Source organism: Stegodyphus dumicola, chromosome X2, assembly GCF_044657685.1.
Source record: "Stegodyphus dumicola isolate Sdum_Otavi_A_Nest chromosome X2, ASM4465768v1".
Lineage (NCBI taxonomy): Eukaryota > Metazoa > Arthropoda > Arachnida > Araneae > Eresidae > Stegodyphus > Stegodyphus dumicola.
Genome location: NC_140781.1, coordinates 98,648,629 through 98,669,306, shown reverse-complemented (window position 1 = coordinate 98,669,306; position 20,678 = coordinate 98,648,629). Strand labels below are relative to the sequence as shown.

At 33.2% G+C, this 20,678-nt stretch overlaps 1 protein-coding gene across 1 annotated transcript in view; it reads left to right on the top strand.

Moving 5' to 3' along the window:
- LOC118186186 (kinesin-like protein KIF28) overlaps window positions 1–20,678 on the top strand; it is an 80,603-nt gene that overhangs the window by 51,876 nt on the left and 8,049 nt on the right. The window contains exons 14-23 of the mRNA XM_035356250.2: window positions 586–740; window positions 5,300–5,448; window positions 6,575–6,709; window positions 13,661–13,744; window positions 13,847–13,909; window positions 15,581–15,727; window positions 16,155–16,280; window positions 18,549–18,719; window positions 19,055–19,135; window positions 20,175–20,307. Coding sequence (XP_035212141.1) covers window positions 586–740; window positions 5,300–5,448; window positions 6,575–6,709; window positions 13,661–13,744; window positions 13,847–13,909; window positions 15,581–15,727; window positions 16,155–16,280; window positions 18,549–18,719; window positions 19,055–19,135; window positions 20,175–20,307 — 1,244 coding nt within the window. The remainder of the gene's footprint in view (window positions 1–585; window positions 741–5,299; window positions 5,449–6,574; window positions 6,710–13,660; window positions 13,745–13,846; window positions 13,910–15,580; window positions 15,728–16,154; window positions 16,281–18,548; window positions 18,720–19,054; window positions 19,136–20,174; window positions 20,308–20,678) is intronic.

Here is a 20,678-nt window from a genome sequence, read left to right as displayed (position 1 = left end):
CTTGTTTTCAAGGTAAGTATTGTGAATAAAAAAAATTAGAGTGCATCATTCTGTTTAGTTCTTTGTTTATTTACCATTGATAAAGTTCTAAGCGATATATTTTTTATATTTAGAAAATTTTTACCTCAGTCTAAACGGGGTATTGTCGAAAGTATATTTCCTCACTGGAAGCAACAAGTTGGCACATATATCTTTCTAGAGAGCATGATGTCTTATCGGCTTTTTTTACCCGAGGATATATTAATTTTGTGGGCTATGTATGAAAATTTCTGGTAAAATCGAACCAACTTATTAATAGAATATCAGATGTATGATAGTTTAAATTTTTTAAAATTACGATACATATTTCTTAAAAAGAAGGTTAGTCGATTTAAAGTAACATAGGTCGAAGTAAAACAAAATATAATTTCAGTGAATAAAACGTATTACAAAAAGTAGCGTTACTGGAAGATGGAAGCAGTCTTTTTTAACACTGCTGTAAAGTCTAATTGATTGTGTTTTTTATTCTTCAGATACTATTTTCGATTCTTTTTCAAGTATGTGTTTACATGAATTTCTTCTTGCTAAGATCTTTTTCCTGAATAGGATAATGTTTGGCACAACGCAGTTGTATGTCTTCATTCATCCGGATCAAATGAAGAAAACTGGCAAAAAGTACCCTGAAGTGACGTATGAAATGGCTCAGGAGGAAATTGCTGCAAAGGCTGGCATTTCAGTGGATGGAGATGATCAATCTTTAGGTAGCTATTTTTAATCTTTAAATTGATGACAGTAAAAAAATTTAAGCCTTTAATTGTTCCTTTAATTGTTAATTAAAAACATTGGCATTAATTCATTGGAATTTAATGCCAATGTTTTTAATTTTTCTTTGCGGAAACACGTTTATCTTCTAAAATGTGTACCTGCGAACAAAAATGAGAAAAGCTTTATAAATTGATTTTATTGCGATAATTTGAATAGCTAGGAGAATTTAAATGAAATCTCGAAATAAATAAAAGTTAAAACTAATAATATAATGTAATAAATAATAGCTTTTTCCTAAAAGTAATCTGTGTTAAAAATTTATTTCTTAAAAGTTAACTTTTAATCGCTAACTAACTTTAACACTCAATCTAACTCATTTGCTATCGAGTGCGTTTTAATAACTGCATTATCACACTAGCCGACTGACGAAATGGAGGTCAGCCAGAGTATTATGGAAAGATTTACGTATTTTTAATTACATTTTCAGCTTTTGATATAAAACTGGCGTCAAATATTTATTAATTGTATTTCGTTCTGCAATTAGAGTATATTTTCCTGCATGCTGGTCTTTTCTAATCTAGCTGTCATGTTTGGCATTATTACCCCACAGATATAAGTTGTACGTATCTTTAGTGAAATCATTTTATTATAAAATTCATCATTTTTAGGTCTACACAAATCACTCATTCGTGTTCTTGAGGTTTCACCACTTGGACAATTATATTAATTGTCTCCTATTGTTCTTTCATACTGCAGGAGCACCGGACTGATATTGAACTTAATTGTGTAAAAGAATATATTTAAATTTAATTTAGAGTTGTCTAAATTAAAAATGTATCCCAGATGTATAACTCCCTATGTATATCCCAGATGAATAACGAAAATTCGTTATTTATCTGGGATATACATAGGGAGGGTAAAAAGTTTTGAACCTCAAGGGAAAGAAATTGTGCAGGTAGTTAAAATTTTGTAGCATGTCAGGCAATATTTTAATAGACAGTGAGTCCAATCTTAAGATGGTACTGGGTAGTTCACGTGCTCCTTTGATACATCAAATTAAATCCCAATGCAAAAGTTTTCAGATTTTCAAGTTTGTACAAAAGTTTCCAGATTTTTAGATTTTGACTCAGTTAAATTTTACAGGTATCTCAGAAAATGAGACAGTAGGTTTTTTAGCAAAACTTCCGGCTTACACGTTCACTTTTTCGGATGCATACTAGCTTCTAAATCTAGTTTCCTTCTTTAAGAATACTATTGAAAATGCTTTTGAATAAACAGGAACAGTTTTGGATTCACGTAAAAACTAGCAGAAGAGCATTTTCAATTCTTTCAATTCGGCTTTCAAGGAATATGATTGGTCATTCACAATCAATAGCTCTTTTTTCCATTATGTAAAGCTATTGAAATTACATGACACTCTGGCGTAACGGATATGTACATTTTGATGCAGCTGTAGAATAAGTGTAATGCACAACGTCGGGTTCAGCTCAGAACTTAAGCGCACAGTTGTATTTAATAGACCATAATTTAGTAAGCAGTCAAATAGTACATAATATATTAGAAGTACATAATATATTTCTTTGCTTAAACAGTGAAATTGCTATGTAATTGTACGCAGTATATAGGTGTGGTATTAAAAAACGTTTAAATTATTATAACACGCTGGGAGAAACTTCATGAAATGTACATGCTTTTTTCTCTGTTTTTTTCTCAGATAGAAAATGAATGAAATATCAGAGAAGAGAATTGCTGACAGGGCAGTGTACTTCTGTTGGAACAGCCTCGCTGCAATAAAAATTCACTAAAATATGTTGCGAATGCTAAGAAATGAAGTTCTGTCATTCGCAACTGTTAAACAGTTGGTAGTCGACTTCTGATGTCGACGCGAAAACATTTTGGATAAACCATAAGTAGGGCGTTCTCTGACGGCAGTGACATAAGAAAATTTCAACGCTGTGCTGCATATGATCATAGACGATCGTCGAATTAAGTCTTAGATCACGACCAAATCTGTGCGACGTATCATTTATCAAGAGCTGTCTATGAATAAAATGTCGTCTCGACTATTCACTAAAACCGTTACCTCGGGACAAAAACGAAAGGGAATTTTGAGGACAATGGGGCAAAAGGAGGGTTGAGTTTGGTTGATTTTGTGACGAAAGGCGCTATTAGAGGAAAACATTATGTCCATCGGATACAGAAAATGAGAGATAGTATGCAGCAAAAGTCACTGAAAATTAAAAAAGAAGTCATCCTTCATTAAGACAATGTACTTCCTCACTGTGCCGCAACTGCACAAGCTGCTTTGATCACTTGTTACTTTACCTAGCTTCCTCATCCACCTTATTCCCCCCCTCCTAAATGATTGCGTGATGTTTTCATTTTTACTTGCTGTGAAGAATTCGAGGACGTCATTTGAAAACGCACGCTGATGTCATTGAGATGGTCATTTACTAGTGTGAGATTCAGGATAAATCATTTTATAAGGTGATATAAATAAATTGTAGCAGAGAATTCGTAAGTGCATTGATATAGGGGCGATTATGTATTTAAATATTGAGAAACTCTTACTCATTTTCATCAGACGACCATTGATGTTATAGCAGAACTTAGACTCTTTTCCTCAAAAAAGAAGAAAATCCTTTTTTCAGTTACGACGGTATGATATTTTTGTACCAAAGTGAACTAAATGGTTCTCATTCAGCTTTCGAGAAGAGCAAATCAGAATACTTCTTTGAAAGCTCAATTTTCTGATAAGATCATTTAACTCATTTAGCTTAAAACATTTAGTACTTGATGGTGTTGCTAAAAAAGCGACTGCCAGTGCCTCACTTTTGTTATCTTGTGTTATCAAGAATGCTTCGTCAGCTGGTCATCCTGCAGGTGTCTGAATGTTGGAACATGTACTTAATTTGAGTAATCGTTGAGATCATCTTGCTGAATTTAGGTTACAATATTTATCTTTTCCTTCAATAATTTAGACTGGTACAACTGATATCTACAGCACAAAAATAACAGTCTTTAAAGCGATTCTTCTGTTTCCTCGAGACTATTGAAACTGTGAATTTCGGACACTCACTCTTCTCATTTGTTCATTATTGCAAATCCTTTGTACAAGTGCCCACAGTGTATGGAGCCAACAATTTATTCTGGTGTTTAAATTGGGTATTAAGATAACTAAATATACTTCTTCAGAGACTTTGGAATAAATTTTTTATTTTCTTTCACGGTGCATTTTTCGCAAATAGGGGACAAAGCATCTGAAGGTTTCATGCATATTCTTTTAGCCTAAACTGTCGTTTTTACTGAAATCTAAATCTGTAAAATAAAAATTAGTTCTGGCCGAATTATGTAATAAAACTAACAAAAGAGATTTCTGGATTTATTAATTAATTGATTCATCATGTTAAATACATTTAATATACTAACAAAAGAGATTTATAGATTTATTAATTAATTGATTAATCATGTTAAATGCATTTAATAAAAACCTGTACATTTAACAGATGGTGACTATGATGCGTTCTAAATAAAAATGTTAAATACGAACTAAAAAGATGCTGTTTCATTGAGAGCACCATTTTGCACAGGAGACCTCTGTTTTTTGCAACGCACTTCTCAAATCAAGCTCGATTAAGACTAATATCGGTGGCTGACTAACTTTTACTATGGTGTTTTGCTCGACGACGTTTTAAAAACTGCGAAATTTTTGCGCCGCTTTATTTTCTACCTTGATAGTTTAGAACTCCGATGTTTTCTTTTCTTCCACGATGATCTGTACGACAATGTTCTCCCCTTGGGCGTTTCCTCTGCAACGTATTCGTCCGCGATGTTTTCGGTTGACACTGTTAACAAGAGCTTGAGTGATTTACCATTTCAGTCTGCATCCTTTTTTAACAAACCTCGGTGAGGAAACTTTTGTCTTTAAATAATTTTGTTCATTTCTTTCATTCTAAAATTATTTTTCAAGGCGATAACAATATTAATTCATATTTTTCTTGGCACAACTATTACTAAAGTTAATAAATCTTATACATATTAGCATCTCAGAAGGTTGCATAGTATTTCGAAAGCTTATGTTGGTGCGAATAAACAAATGCCATTTTTTAAACAAGCATTCAAAATATATCTAAGCATAGTTTTAATCATATAAATACCAATAAGTCTTTATTTGCTGCTGTTGGTTAATGTTATCTATCAGAATGTAAGCTTAGTAAGTGTGGACAACTGAAGCAATGGGAATAGATTAGATTTCCATTTAAATGGTTTAGCTCGCAAAGGCGAATTAATTGAATCAAATTTTTTAACATTTGTTTCTTTCATACTGCCCGCAGGTTTACTTTCTATTTGTGTATTATATATTTTATATTGGATAGAATATAAAAGCTCTACTTTAAGAAGATTTTTTAAATTTAGTTTAGTAATTTTATAAAGTTTATGCTGACAATGTTTTCCTCTTTACTAATTTATCAAAGAATTGTCGAACTTTGAATTTATGCGTTTTGTTTAAGGATACGGATGTACTAAGTAACATATATTTACTATTTATGTACAGATACAGCTTTATTGAACAAAGATTTGTTAGAAGTACTTCCTGGTGTTGAAGAGGCCAATGCAATTAGTGAGGAACTAGACAAGAAAGTTAAATTTGAAATAATGCTTTTGTCTCCACAATGGCTAGGAAAAACATCTGGGAGAACTGAGGTATCTTTTATAAATATGCTTAATATTTTTAAATTACCTCTTAGAAAGAGTACAGTAGGCTGCACTTCATGTGATCACGTTTGCCACGGCTATTTTGATAACACTAACTTGTACAGTCATTAGGTTTTTTATTTAAAAAAATTTTTTTTCTTAAGTAGGAGACATGAAAAATGTGCAATACTCTCGCCGAGATTCGAACCTTGGACCTCTCGAATACTCGTCGATTGTGCTTCCAATTACACCACGAAGGCATGCGGAAAGGAAGGAGAAAATACAGTAGAAACCAAATGTTAACGTTAAACGATGAGAAACAATGTCCTTCAAATCAGCAATGGAACTTAACTAATTTAATATAAAACATCAAGAAACATATAAATAGGTACATTTTCATAGCATTTTAATTTTAAAAAATGAAACTCTTTCTTTTATGAACTGTTCATAACATTTTCGGAAATTATTTGATCGATGTTGTACTGAGGTGTACTGAGAAATCGTAATACTCGAAGGGTACTCCTCCGACTCTAGGAGAACTCGCTAATGTAAAATTTAAAAGTATGCAACAATATTTTTAGGAAAAGAAAATTCTGCCGATTTCTATTAACTCTTGAAAATAAGGGGTCTGGTTCTGATCTCCTCAAAACCGACAGAGTTATTAAAAATCTGCTTCAAACTAAAGTTGGGCTTTTTTATGTCAAATCTTAAATGATTGACAAAAATCGAAACCAAGATGCTTGGTGACATAATCACTTACTTGGCCATATTTCTCTGCAGTTTGGCAATTTTTATAATGCATTTTGAACTTATTTGGTGATTTTTACAGTTTAAAAATTTTATTCTATAATATTTTGATCATATTAACCAAATTGTTGATTACAATAAGAGATTTATTTGCCTTTTTTTCGTTTATAAGCGGGCGGTACTTCGGCAATTTTATAACAGTATCCAAATGATAGCATTAAGAGCGATCACAAAAAGCGGCTTCTACTGTACTTAAACTCAGTTATAAATTAACAGAAATAATTCATATATTCAAAATCATTAAAATAATTTTCATTTACGACATCCACATTTGCATATAACAATTTATATTTCAGATTTGAGAATTTAACTAACTTTTCTTTTATAGGTGTATGTCAAGATGCGAAATCTAGAAACTGGAGTCGAATTTGAGTGGCCAAAGGATAAATTTCTAAACCGAATGTATGTTATGAAAGAAATGTATCAGAATTACGAATCTGGAGAGGAATGGGATGTAGAGGAGGTAATTCTAATTTCATAGCTTTTGTTTCTGATCGAGTCCATTCGGTGTTTCTCCCTTTTTACTGGAAATGAATGTTTATAAATTTGAATTTTAGAATACTTAATTATTGACAGTTTGAGTTGAAGAATTATTACAAAATGTACTTCCTTGAAGAACTGTACGAAACCCGTAATGAAACTTGTAAAATAAAATATCTTGCGTATTGTGAAAATATCATACTAATTATTTGACATTCATTCACGTAAACTTTATTCAACTTTTAGAGAGTGCGCCGCTGAGATAACTTCCGACTAAGGATGTAAACCGAAAGGAATCGTATACCATCCTAGGGAGGAAATTTTTCAGAGAACTTTCAGAGAAATTGACGATACACAGAAAATATAGTCTTTTGACGCGTAGGTTTAATGGAAACTAAAGCACGTGTGACTTAAGAACTTCATTGTTTCTGCAACTATGAAGATAGCCTTGCATTAAGAAAATTCTCAAAGCCTTTAAAGCGATTGAGACTGATAAGTTGGGGAAAAGAATAATGTTTTAGCGAAGAACTGAATTATGCTTATCGTACTATTTGGCTGTCAGAACAATTTTAACAATTTTGAATACGATATTAGATAAGGAAAACAGGCATGATTGATTATGAGATAGGGTTTAATTAAAAGCAATTAAAATAATCTAATTTACGTAGGATGAGAAGCCGGTTTAAGTTTTTTGAAAATTATTTTATCATGAGAAAAGCTGTGAGAGCTGAAATTACGTATTTAAAAGAACTGAAAGTTTAGTCGACATGGTACAAAACAGGGAATATAAACTGACGAGCCAAAACATTATGACCATCCCCACATTTTTCATCTGGATGACGTGGAGGGCACGTGTTTAAGTGGGAATGGTATTTTACTGCTGCTTGGCAGCATGTCTCATATATCTCATTAGAGCGAGGAAGTTCAAAGGGAAAAGACGTCGTGTGGGTCTTCTGCCTGTCATCGATCCGATAGATAACGATCTCGCTCCCTGTCCGATTTTTTCTGACTACGATCTTCGGACGATGCGTGCTCAGTAGACACCGCCACCTGCCATATAATTGCAATGATGCTTATCTGCCATATTTGCCACTGCTTCTCATTTGATTTCGTGTTTTGCAACGCGATTTTATACTAATTCGGATTTGGTCGATTTGTCTATCTAGTTACTCCCAAGCTCAATTTGTCAGGAGTGAGTCAGGTAAAGGTAAAGGTAAAAGTAGGGGGGACACCAGCGATGTACCATAGGTCAACTGGTAATGCCTTCCCATACTAATTCTTTTAAAAAAAAGGGGGAATTGCAAGTTTTATAGGAATTTACACAGACTGAAGCTTTCAAAAAGGTCTAGAGTTTACCTATTATGGTACTTCGTGCAATCCCACAGCACGCCCCGCATCCAGTATTTATTAAAAATAATGATGTAGGACATAAGTAGATTACAAAATAGTCGGAATACAATTTGAGATTCACAAGATAAATTGAACATTTGATTTGGTGCAACAAAAATAGGAGATAAAGATAATTAATAAACAGATAAACATAATGAGATAATTATAATTAGCACTGGCAACACAATGTTAAAATGAATTGTAATAATAATGCTGAAGAGGTGAGTGCCCATGGGTTATTTCAGATATATTGGTTTATTGCAGTTTATAAGTTCACGAGCGGAGCCATTTTGTCCATAATCACAGCATGTAAAAGTTCACTAAGTTTAAGCAGTATGAGGACTTACACTTGACAGAGATCTAAGCCGTAAGAAGAGAGTAGTTGCATAATTTTCTGAAACTTTGGATACTGATGTTTATCTTTAATTAAAAACCTTTGGAATGCCAGGAGATCAGTACTTGGGGATTTTATGTGAATATCCTCAGTTAAGGGGCATGAGAAAGTGTAATGATCAGGAGTTCCCTGTTCCCCACTATACAGGTATCAGAATTTGCCAAATTTCTTGCGTAGAAATATGTGGGGAAGTGTCCATGTCCTGTTATAAAGTAATTTAGTGAAGGATTCGAGTACAGAGATGCGAAGCTTACAGTGAGTCAGGGGCCTGATAGACTTCCACGGCCTGATAGACTTCCACCTGTTCATCTGTTTGCTGGAACGCCGTCGAGCGGGTCCGGTTCCAGGGCGCAGGTCTTCCACACTAATCTGGGCGCAGGATCTTATGGCCTCTGTGCATTGCTATGGATACCAGTACGATCTTATAAAGGCTTACTGAATATTACTTTATTCAAATCAGAGAATTACAATTGATCCAAGAGCGTAATGGCCCATTCACGGAAATGGAAGAGAAGTTTTATACATTTCTTTCAATGCTCGCTAGAAATGATTAGAATTTTGCACACGCAAAATCTCAAAGTATGTCAGGATACTATTAACAAAAATCATGATTTTAATGATGATTGTTCTAATAAAACTTCTTTTTCAGATAATTCTAGGGGCCGTAGACCTATAAATATTTCTAATGATTCTTCTACTAGTTTTGATAAAGAGCTTACATTGGATAAAGCCGTTAGCTCAGATGAGATAACTAACATTCGCCGTGATGATCAAACAATTAGGAAGAGAAACCCACAAATGGTTGCCAAGAAGATTAAGCACGATAGTTTCACAACAATTATCTCTCCTTTACTTTTACAGCCTTCTGAAGGAATAAAGAAAAATTCCCCCACCAGCTCTGCTGATTATGGGAGCAAAAACAAACAATCGACTAAAAATAATACGCAAGAAATCAGGAAAAACAAACCTACTGAGGAAATTATCAAAGATGCACAAATAAATCAGGAAACTACCAGTGAACAGGCGGACAATCCGTCCATGGATACAACTAGCCAGGAAGAAACTCCAGAATTTACTCCTAATATTAACTCATCTTTTAATACTACTCAGAAAAACTCACCTGTTAAACTTCCACCTATAATATTTAAGGAAAATAAATTTACTTACAGTAAAATTAAAAAGATGCTCGAACAACAAAAATTTGTTTTCACAAGAAACAGTATCCCAGATGGTGTTAAAGTTTCTACCAACGACCCTAACACGTATAGAGCTATGATCAAGATGCTGAAAGAACTGGAGGTGGAGCACCACTCTTACATTCTCCCCCAAGACAGAAAAATCAAAGAAGTCATCAAAGGGCTTCTCCGAAGCACAGAAATTGAAGAAATCCAGAAAGATCTTATTTCTCTGAACTACTATAAACCCGATGAAATCAAACAAATGTCAAGAAAGAGAAATGGTGAGGTTACTAAACTTCCATTATTTCTCATTACCCTGCCAAAATTTGAAGCTTCAAAAACTATCTATCAGGTCAAATACCTATGCGGATTGAAAGTTAACATCGAAGAGTACAAAGGGAGGCAAGGCCCCTTTCAATGCTATAAATGCCAGGGTTTTAATCACACTCAGGTAGGATGCAACTACCAGCCACGCTGTGTAAGATGCGCTGGAAATCATGAATCTACAGACTGTCCAGACAAGAATAATCCAGTAAAATCACTCGTCTGTGTAAATTGCAATCAGAATCATACATCCAGTTTCAAAGGGTGCAGTAAGTTCCCTAAATCTAAGGACGAAAAGCCAAAGACTTATCCTAGTCGTATAATTGAAGCTAAATCATATGCCCAGTCTTTTTCTACTGGCACTTTCAGTGAGACAATTAATGAGGCCAAGAAAATATTTGCTGATCTTGCAGAGCTCGTCTCTGTCATCAAAAGCGCTGGCTTTGTACAAATTATTCAGCATATTAAGGAAATTAAAAGCGATAATCAAGAAAAACACTCTGATTAAATTTTCCTAGTATTCACTTACATGAAGTATGTATTCATTTGATATTATTTCTCTATATATTGTATCATAATTCTCATTTTATTTTTTTTATATTATATTTTATTTCTTGCATTTTTTAACCCAGATACTTTTTATTCCAGATACTTTTATTTTATTTTACTCATGCATTCAGCTATTTTATCTCTATTTTGCATATTTTTGTACTTCTAATTATCATGATGCTATGTCATTACCACCTTACTCATTAGGATTTATTCATTGTCTTCGTATTTACCCGCACTTAGTCTCGCTAAAGTTTGATTGTCTGGTATCCACACAGTGACTCATGGTCGCCCCTCTTCTCTTCAACCTCAGTTCCTCCTATTTTACTCCCGACCGCCTACTGTCAGGTACCTTCACGGCAAAGTTATTCAGGAGCCAGTAAAGTTTCATATACTCGAGACACACCGGCTATACCGACATGGATTGGATTGGATTGGAAACTAAGGAATCATTCTTGCACTTAACTTTTGCGAGTGATAAGAAAGGCTGCTGATCTAACCGAGTTTGGTAGAGGGAAGGTAATGGCCCAAAGACTCGGAACGAGTATCTCCTAGACTTCACGACTGGTAGGTTGTTTACGATCTGCCGTTGTAAGTATTTATGAAAATTGGGTAAATGACGATGAAAACAGCAGGAGACTCCAAAATGTTGGACGTCCAAGCGTCATCAAAGAAAAAGGACGTTGGAGATTGCTTTATACAGCAAAATCGATGCCATTCAAAGACTCAACTGACAGCCCAATACAATGCAGGTCCAAGTGCAAGTGTTTCGGAACACACAGTTCAGCGTACACTGTTGGATATGGAACTGCGCAGCAGACGTCCCACTTGTGTGCCTCTATTAACTAAGGGTCATTGTCAACTACGCCTACAGTGAGTCCGGGAACATCAAGACTGGACCATGGTCTGATCGGATAAATCACGATTTGTCAATCATGACGTTGATGCTCGTGTCAGGGTACGCCGCCTTCCAGGCGAAAAGTTGCTCACCCCTTATACACAGGCTAGTGGTGGTGGTATTATGCTTTGGGGGACGATCTCACGAGTGTTTCTGGGACCATTAATTGTGGTAGAACAGACCATGAAAGCTGCGGCTTATCTGAACATAACTGCGGATCAGTTGCACCCTTACATGGTATCTATCTTGCCAACTGGAAATGGAATCTACCAGCGGGACAGCACCCCATGTCACGAAGCTCGAATTGTGTTAGAGTGGTTCTAGGAGCATAAGGAGGAATTCCATTTAATGTCCTGGCCACCTAACTCGCCGGATTTTAACCTGATAGAGCACATTTGGGATGTCATGGAGTGGCAGCTCACAGCTCAAACACCACCATGTCGAAATATCTCGACTTTGCGTGACCGTAGCTTAGACATTTGGTGCAATCTGTCTCCAGTCATCTACTAAGAACTTGTGGCATGCGTGCTAAGGTCGTTTGCAGCTGTTTTGCAGGTCAAAATTTGCGCAATACGTTATTGAGCAGGTGGTCATAATGTTTTGTCTCTTCAGTGTATTTCTGAAGAATAAGGTCTTGCCAAAAGTAGGAAGTACGTTTTCCAGTTCAACAGAAAGAAATTCACCTTTAGTTTGGATGAAATGAAGCTGTTTCTTGTTCGAATTAAATTATCTTTATCTCCATCTCGGTAAATAAAAGTAAATAAAAATAACCCTCAGTGTAATGCAGCAACTAAATTAACTGAATGGTTATAAAAGTCATATATCAGTGTATATTTAAGTTAACGCAATTTCTTAGAAATGCATTAAGTTATAGCTTTTTTAGGAAATACTTATATCTTTAATGCACAAATAAAAGTTCAGAAAGTAGTCTTTTTCTTTGGAATTTCAATGAGAACAAAAGCTACTATAATTATCGATATTCTATGACCACCTCGTAAAACACTCTTGGTTACCTTAATATAGAAATTGCGGCTGCAACGTTGTGATTCTTCCATAATTTTAAAGATTTAAGCCATCGTAAAAAAGCATGCTGAATATGCTGTTTTGGGACTGTAGAGGATGATTAAGAGAATTGAGACAACTGGTTCTTTGAGAAATCTTCCACAAATGGGAAAATCGTTGTATTGCAATGCAGAACAACTGGAGATTACTGATGTTATCGGCATATGAAGAAGCAAGCTATGAAGATCACATCAAACTGTTATTTTATACTGGAATACGCGGGAAACGCTAAGACTAATGCTTCGCAAATATTCTTAAAAGATTCAACATCTTCATGAATATAATGTTATGTTGCAAATTAAACGTTGTCTGGTGGACGTAATTGAAACTAAAATATTTGCTGGTGAATATTCTTAAAAATACTCCTAAAATTTCTGAATATTACCCAAATTACGTTGAGGTAAAAAGGTAAAAGGAAAGTTCTCTGAGATTTGAACTTTTTAAATAATTAACTTCCTTTTAAAGTTCAACGCTCTTGCAGTGAAGGAATCCTTTACTTACTGCGATAGAGTCAAAAGTGATCCAATTCGAGCAGTTAGCAGATTCGTTCCCGTTCTTATTTCTTTTCGTCAACACAGTATTCAATAAAGTTGTGGGGAAATTATTTACAGTTAATGAATTTAGTAAGTATTAAGATCTACATATTGGCCTACTATATGCACGTATATATTTTTAAGGTTGAAATATAAATGCTTCACTACATTACCTTTGAAGAATTTTTATATTTTATTTTTCCAGCAACTTACCATCGTCATGCAAAATTATGCAACTGATGAAAATTTCTAAATATTACACTAATTTAGAAATTTTTATAAAAACGTTTATGAAAATATTATTATTTTGTAAATACAAGCTTCTATTAAATATTTAAACAGATTTTTATCATTTAAAATTTAATAATAATTTTAATTTATTTATATTATTTGAATGTATTAACCCCGTTAGAAAAGGGAATTAGAAATTCTACCATTGTCGTATATTTTACGGTTTTACGAGCCTTATAATTTTTCAGCTTTTCTTTTAAGAAAGTACATAAGGAGTGAGGGAGTGGAAATACCAAAGTTATCTACTTGATACATGTCTTACAATATGTTATAATTAACTTATGAAATTTTATAAAGTTGATATTTTTAATTATAGGACAGAGATCCGTTTATAGAGGATCTAGACGCTGAAGTAAGAATTGGAAGCGTACAAGTGTTTCTTCAACCTCTTGCTTACATGGTATAAATATTATTTGCTTAAAATTAATCTTACTTTTGTGTTAAAATATCTTTCATATCTCATTTAATAACACTTTTAAAGCTGTTAACGTCTTTTACACAGGTGGAGCTGAAAGAACAACTAGAAATTGTTGATTATAAAGGAGCTGAAGTTGGCATCATGAATGTATGTTTGTATTGTATTAAAAAAGTTTACATCTGCTTTAATTAATTTCATTTATTAGATCAATCTGCAAGTGAAATTCCAGTTGCTGTAAGTTTTAGTTCTAAATAAGCGCTTAATATATTCGTTCAGAAAGCATGCTTCCAAGGAACCAGTAAATATTTTCTAATAGCCGCTAGTTTTTTAGTATAGAAAATACAGTATATGTTATTTTATTTTTCTACTTGTTTCTGATTGTTGTTTTGTTGTTGTAAAGCGGCTTGCATATGGCAGGAATGCATCAAGATTTGCTGGTGTAAGGAATTGTTTGATTCATAATTATGCTGATACAATTAAAAATCGTAGAATTGCAGAAGAATCATTTTTTAAATTTTATTTTGCACTTAATCTACTTAGTTTTCACAACGTACACTGCGGAAAAAAAATGGGACAGTTCTATATATCCCGTTCTACTGAGCCGATTGACAAAATTCAAATTGCATTTTTCATGTCTCGAAAGCGCGATTTAGGATATATATTAGATTTATATATAGCATTGTTCTAACATAGATATTTTGACACAAAAATCGAACTTTTTCAGAAATAACATACCAATTTTTTCCATATTTCGATTCTACGACTCAAATTACGCCTAGATATTAAATTTTGTAAAATTTGGTGCGAAATTTACGGTGAAATTCAAAAATTTATCTTGGCAAAATTTTTTCAGTTTGAGCCAAGTATAATTCACTTGGCGAACTTCTTAATATATGGCCACCAATTTTCCTTTCCCTTCCATTATGCCGGAGCGGAAACAAAGGCACCTCGTTACTATCTTTTTACATTGTGCATAAGCGGAAAAAAGTCACATCGTTCTAACTTTCAAATAATTTTAGCAAAGTGTCTAAACCACATTTGATGTTTTATCGCTTTCAACAAATAAGCCAAATTTCAAAACACGCCAATATATAAATTCACGTATATCTTCGGAAATTTTGAATAAAAAAACTGTAATTTTTTGCAGGTATGCTTAGAAATACGTCTACTTTAAGATGATGGCAAAATGTTTATAGATTATAATTCAATTTTTTTTAAAAATTTATAAAAATTATTTAAAAATACAAATTTAAAACATAAATCATAAAAAATGGGTGAATTTCATTTGGAATGAACCTGAATTTCGGAATGTGAAAGGAAGAATCAAATAAGTTTAATAAAAAAAAGAGCGTTTTGTATAAATATATACCAAACTCAATTAACATTGAGGAGCTAAAATTTTGAGAACTAATTTTTTAAAAAGTACTCGTGCGATTTTTACAAAACTTGGTAGTTTGGCGTAATTTGAGTCGTAGAATCGAAATATTGAAAACAATTGGTATGTTTTTTCAGAAAAAGTCCGATTTTGTGTCAAAATACGTATATTAGAACAATGGTATATATAAATCTAATACGTAGCTTAAGTCGCCCTTTCGAAACATGAAAAACGCAAGTTGAATTTCGTCAATCGGCCCGGTAGAACGGGAGATATCGAACTGCCCCCCCCCTTTTTTTTTTTTTTTTTTTTTGCGCAGTGTACTTTTTGAAGCTATTAAATCTGTTACTCGAAACTTGCTATGATGTGAAGTCATCAATACAAAAATAACGATTATAATTACTACCAACTGAAACCCTTTAATTGGTTTTCTTGTATTACAGATAGAAGTAGTACCTTGCACTGCTCAAGGCAAAGAGTATACAGAGCACGATGACATGTTTGTCGACAACCCAAATGAGTTGATTGGAAAGGACCTTCATTTTATGGTAAAACTTTTAGGTTGCAGAGGATTACCTTCGAGATTTAATGTAAGTGATCGTGCGAATTTTCTGCTTTTCTTTAATCTGCTTTTTTAACTGCACAAATAAATTAAAGTGTGTTTCTTTATCACGTGATGACATCTAAAAAATACAAAGCTTTGCTTTATGTCCTTTAAAATAAAACCATTTTAGATTCCTTTTTGAACCTAAAATGTGACTGAAAAATGGCTTTCTAGGTAATAAAGACACGTTATTATTGATTTTATTACAGCTGTGTGTATTTGAAAAAGTTTCTTTTAATTGCTTTACGTGTGAGGCCATTCAATTTTTTTATAGAATTCTAGAAGCAACGTTTGCTGATAACAAAATAGAAATCAGTTTATAAGTCCTGAACTTCGTATTATGTATAAAATGAAATTTTTATGTCAGATGTATAGATTTTATTTTTTCAAATTACAGAGATATTTTATTACAGGATATAAGATGCAAGTACAAGGTCTATTTAGATACCGAAGACAATACAACAGAAGTTATATCGGATACATCAAATCCAGATTTTAATCACAAAAGATTGTTTTCATTTAAACGAGTCACTCAGTCGGTATATAACATTCAAATTCTTTTTTATGTCTGAGTTCATTTATTTTAAATTTGTTGCTTTGTTGTAAAAATCTATATCTAGTCTAATAAATATGTTTTGAAAAATTAATTTGAGTTAAATAAATTCATTTGAAAGGAAACGAACGCGAAACGTGAAAATTATTTTTTTACTTCTTCTATCTCGAAGATACCAGGTCGAAAACGAGTATGCTTTCGAAATAGCTTTATTTTCATTTAGTGAACTGAAAATAATCTTTAGAGTCAAATTTAGACTAATTAAATCATTGCCAAAGTACTGAAATGAAAAATGCATAGTTAACATGAATGTGCACAATTCTGGAACAAGAATTGATTATTATTGTTAATATTTAAGCGCACTATTTTGAATCTTAATTTTCTTAAAATAGTAAATTTTTCATTTTGGGTACTCTAATTTTTAACATTTTGTTCTTTTGGGTGGAAATAAAGAAGAATCTATTACTAAATTAAATTAAAATGAGAGGGCAGCCAGTTAAGAATTATATCAATATTTCCTGGCATTCAATTCATTTTTGAACGAATTCTTTTTCTTTGTTCGTTATTTGAATCACATGCAATAGATCTGGCTTTAATATAACAGTGCTTTTGAAAATTTCTTCGGTTTATCATCGTCCTGGTTCAAAATCCTATTACTGTCATTCTACTAAAGAAACAAAGAAAAAAAGGGCATTTATTCGGAAAAGAGTACCTGCCTGTTTCAAAATGTATGAAGCCTTCCTTTAACTCTTTGACCACGGGTACAAAATTCATAAAAGCGTTAAAAATAATCCATACATTTTCTTCCTGGGAAACTGATCGCATTCGCAGTCCCAGTTTCTGCCGACGCGATAAGAACGTTCCCCGCCTATATTCAGGATAAAATGAACACGTTATTCACGGATCCCGCACTCGGAGGATTAAAATCAGCGTCAGTCTTAATTTTGCTTTTGATTTGGAATTAAGACTGATGTGCTTCTCAATTCTATAATTCTATACCTAAATAATACATCTTTTTACTGTTTCGTTTTCATGCATTCAGGGTTTGTTTCGTGTCCGCTGTCTGTTACAAACTCTAATACTTAACAATAGTTAGGAAGATTTAACCTCTTGTATCTTAGGAAGATCTCTCCACCGGGCTGTTAAAAAATTTCTAATTTGTCATCCCTAGCCTCCTTAAAATATTTTCGTACGCTAGTTGATTTAAAAAATTTGGTGATTACTCTATTCCCCCTAAATTGCGTATATTCCATTTAAATTTAAGTTTCGAATCATTTTTTTTCTCTAGTAAAAAATTCCCATACAGGGAATTTGGTTTATTATTTTAAAATGCATTGCTTAATCCAACCAAAGTTTGCATCAGAAGAATGTAAAATTAAAATAAATAAATAAATAAAAAGCCAAATGAAATTAAGAAAAGCGTCAAACCCGTGTCTATCGTGTATAAATATTTCCTTTTTCCCAAATCGTCCCTTAAAGCTATAAGGTATTTTTCCCGCCTTCCTAGCGTGCCTTCGTGGTGTAGTGGTTCTGCACGCTAGGCCGGTATTCCAGAGGTCCGTGGTTCGATTCCCGGCGAAGGCGATAGCTCATTTTTCATCTTCTAAAAAGTACCTAATGTCTATACAGTGGCGCCCGAACTAAAAGGGTGTTGGATGATGATTCTCCTCATCCATGATTTGGCGATTGGGTCCCCTAAAAATCCCCAGTCGCCTTTTAAAAGAGGGGTATATAAGGTATTTCTCCCGCCTTCCTAGCGTGCCCTCGTGGTATAGTGGTCAGCACACTGAAGCGGTATTCCAGAGGTCCGTGGTTCGATTCCCGGCGAAGGCGTTGCATATTTTTCATCTCTCCGGCTTTTCCAATTAACCTAATGTCTCTACAAAACTTATTCATTTTCATTCATAAATTTTTCTGTTTGGTTGAAATTTAAATCTTACTGCTACATTTGCTTTCTCTTAAAACAATTTAATCCTTGAATTTCTTTTATTTATCTCATTTCTGTCAGCAGTTAGTGATACGTGTTTCGTTTCCTTTCATTATATATGGTGATAGTGCTTGCGTGTTATTTTATCTTAATGAATGAATTAATGAACCATTAGAGAGAACTTTTCTGTAGAAATTTCTCGAATGCTTTCGTTTCTTGAATTATTTTCTTGCTTTGCGGCAGTGAAACTTTTATCTCCTCGTGAATACTTCTTTTCTAGTTTATAAATTACATTATGTCTCTAACAGCTTGCTATTTGAATTTCAGCTGGTAGAATACTTAAAAGAAGGCTACATAATGGTCCAAGTATGGGGCAAACAGACGGCTCGAAAGTCCGCAGTCACGAGAGCTCAAGGAAAAAATACCAAAGAAATGTTTCAAGCAGATTTACTCAATAATGCTAACACACTTATGAAAGGTTTCCGGATGAACGGAAGGGTAATAAATACTTCTGTTTTCTTCTCATGCAGAAATGTTCATTTATATAGACGTAATGTGCTAATTTTAGTCTTACGTGAATCGTAAGCATTTATTACTGTAAAAATCCCATGCGTATCTCAGTCTGAAATGCTTCGAATTACTACACAGAAAATTATGTTACATGTAGAAGCAATAAAACCAAAAAATTAACCGATTTCAGTAAGACTATTTTAAAACGCGTGTGGCTGATAATTAAAAAATATTTTAATTTTGGATGATATAAACGCTTAATATTTGGAAAAACAATTTTTTAAACGATTTTAACGATTTTATATGTTTGAAATATTTTGCAGGTGGTAGATCCTAATAAGCAAAGCATAATTGTAGAGCTTCTTTTGATGAAGAAACAACAACACCGGCAGCAGCAAAGATTGGTAATACGTTTTATTAATAATACCATACTTACGAGATTTCAACTGTTAAATGTATTTCTTTACTAATTTCTCCCGAAATTTTCAAAGATCTAAATTATTATTTTATCGATTGCTTATTTATCATAAATGAAGCACCCGTACTTATTGATAGTGATGTCTCAGAGTCTTGTGAACGAATAGAAAATTTCTTATAAACTGACTATAGGAAAATGGAAAAAAAAAGGACATTTGGAAATATACCTTCATTTCTGGTACCGTACGTACGTGTATTTCGGTACAAAATATTTAAACATTTCTTTTATTTTATCTGAAACTGAACTGAATTAATGTAAATGGAACTTAACAAAAATGCAAATGCGAAAGCGTGAAACAAAACCACTTTCTTCCAAATGGTCATGTAAACTAGAGGCGAAGGAGAATATGTGCTTCCGTGAAACGCAAGACATTTTCTTAGAAATGTCTGCCTAAATGACAGGAAACTGTGCACATATCGCCTCGCCATCTGTTATTAAAAAAATGAAAGAGAAACAAATAAAAATAAAGTTCTTTAAAAAACTTAGAATATAGCTAAAAATAAAGATTTGTATGGATACTTTTCGCATCTGTAAAAACATTTCTATTTCAATTATTGCACATTTTACTTACTTAAGCCAATCTATTTCTGCTAATTTTCATTTTTTTTAACGTTTAGTATATTTAGCGTGTCCTTTTTTGGCAAATTTGTCTGTTATGTTTTAGTTATTTCACATTTTACTTACTTAGCCCCCAGTCGCTATTACTAATTTTTATTTTCAGAAGTATTTAGTCTATTTGGCGTATGCTACAAAATGACACCCCATTGACGTTATCAGATATCTTATAGTATTATAAATATGGTTTCCGAGATAAAGCAGGACATGGGCTTGCCATTTGATCATACTTTGCATCTTGTGCAACTTTTGCATCTAAGAATTACTCTCAACGAATAGCTGTTATTCCATTTTAATATTCTATGCATCATTTTAATACATTAATTACATTTTTCAAATCTTTGTTTTAGGAAAATATTCGACGTATGATTGATATTGCTGAAACACATAAGAAAAAAAAGCTTCCCGTGAGCTTAGTGAAAGATCTGTATTCAACAACATCAGCAGAAGTGGCCGAAGAGTTGCTTCAAAAAGTGCCTTCAGGTAATTAAAAGGGTAGGTATAAGTGGACATAGGGGGAAGTTGAAGCACTGAGTAGCACAAGTAATGTTTACTTTAATTTACTCTCAGTAAAACTTGTTAACTCTACCTATACGGTTATTAAAAGCTTGAACAGGGCTTAGCAAAACATATCTAAATTAAATTGAGGTGCCATTTTCGATCACGCCGCGTGGCACGTGAAGACCTGCTTTGTTGTTTAAATTAGATACAGAATTTAAGGCTGATTATTTCATTAATGACTGAATGAATGATCCGTTGATCTGGTACCAGATCACTTTTTAATACAACTCTTTTGTACAAACTGATAAGAAAAAATAAACATGCTAAATTAAAAAATAATAAATGAGCAACAC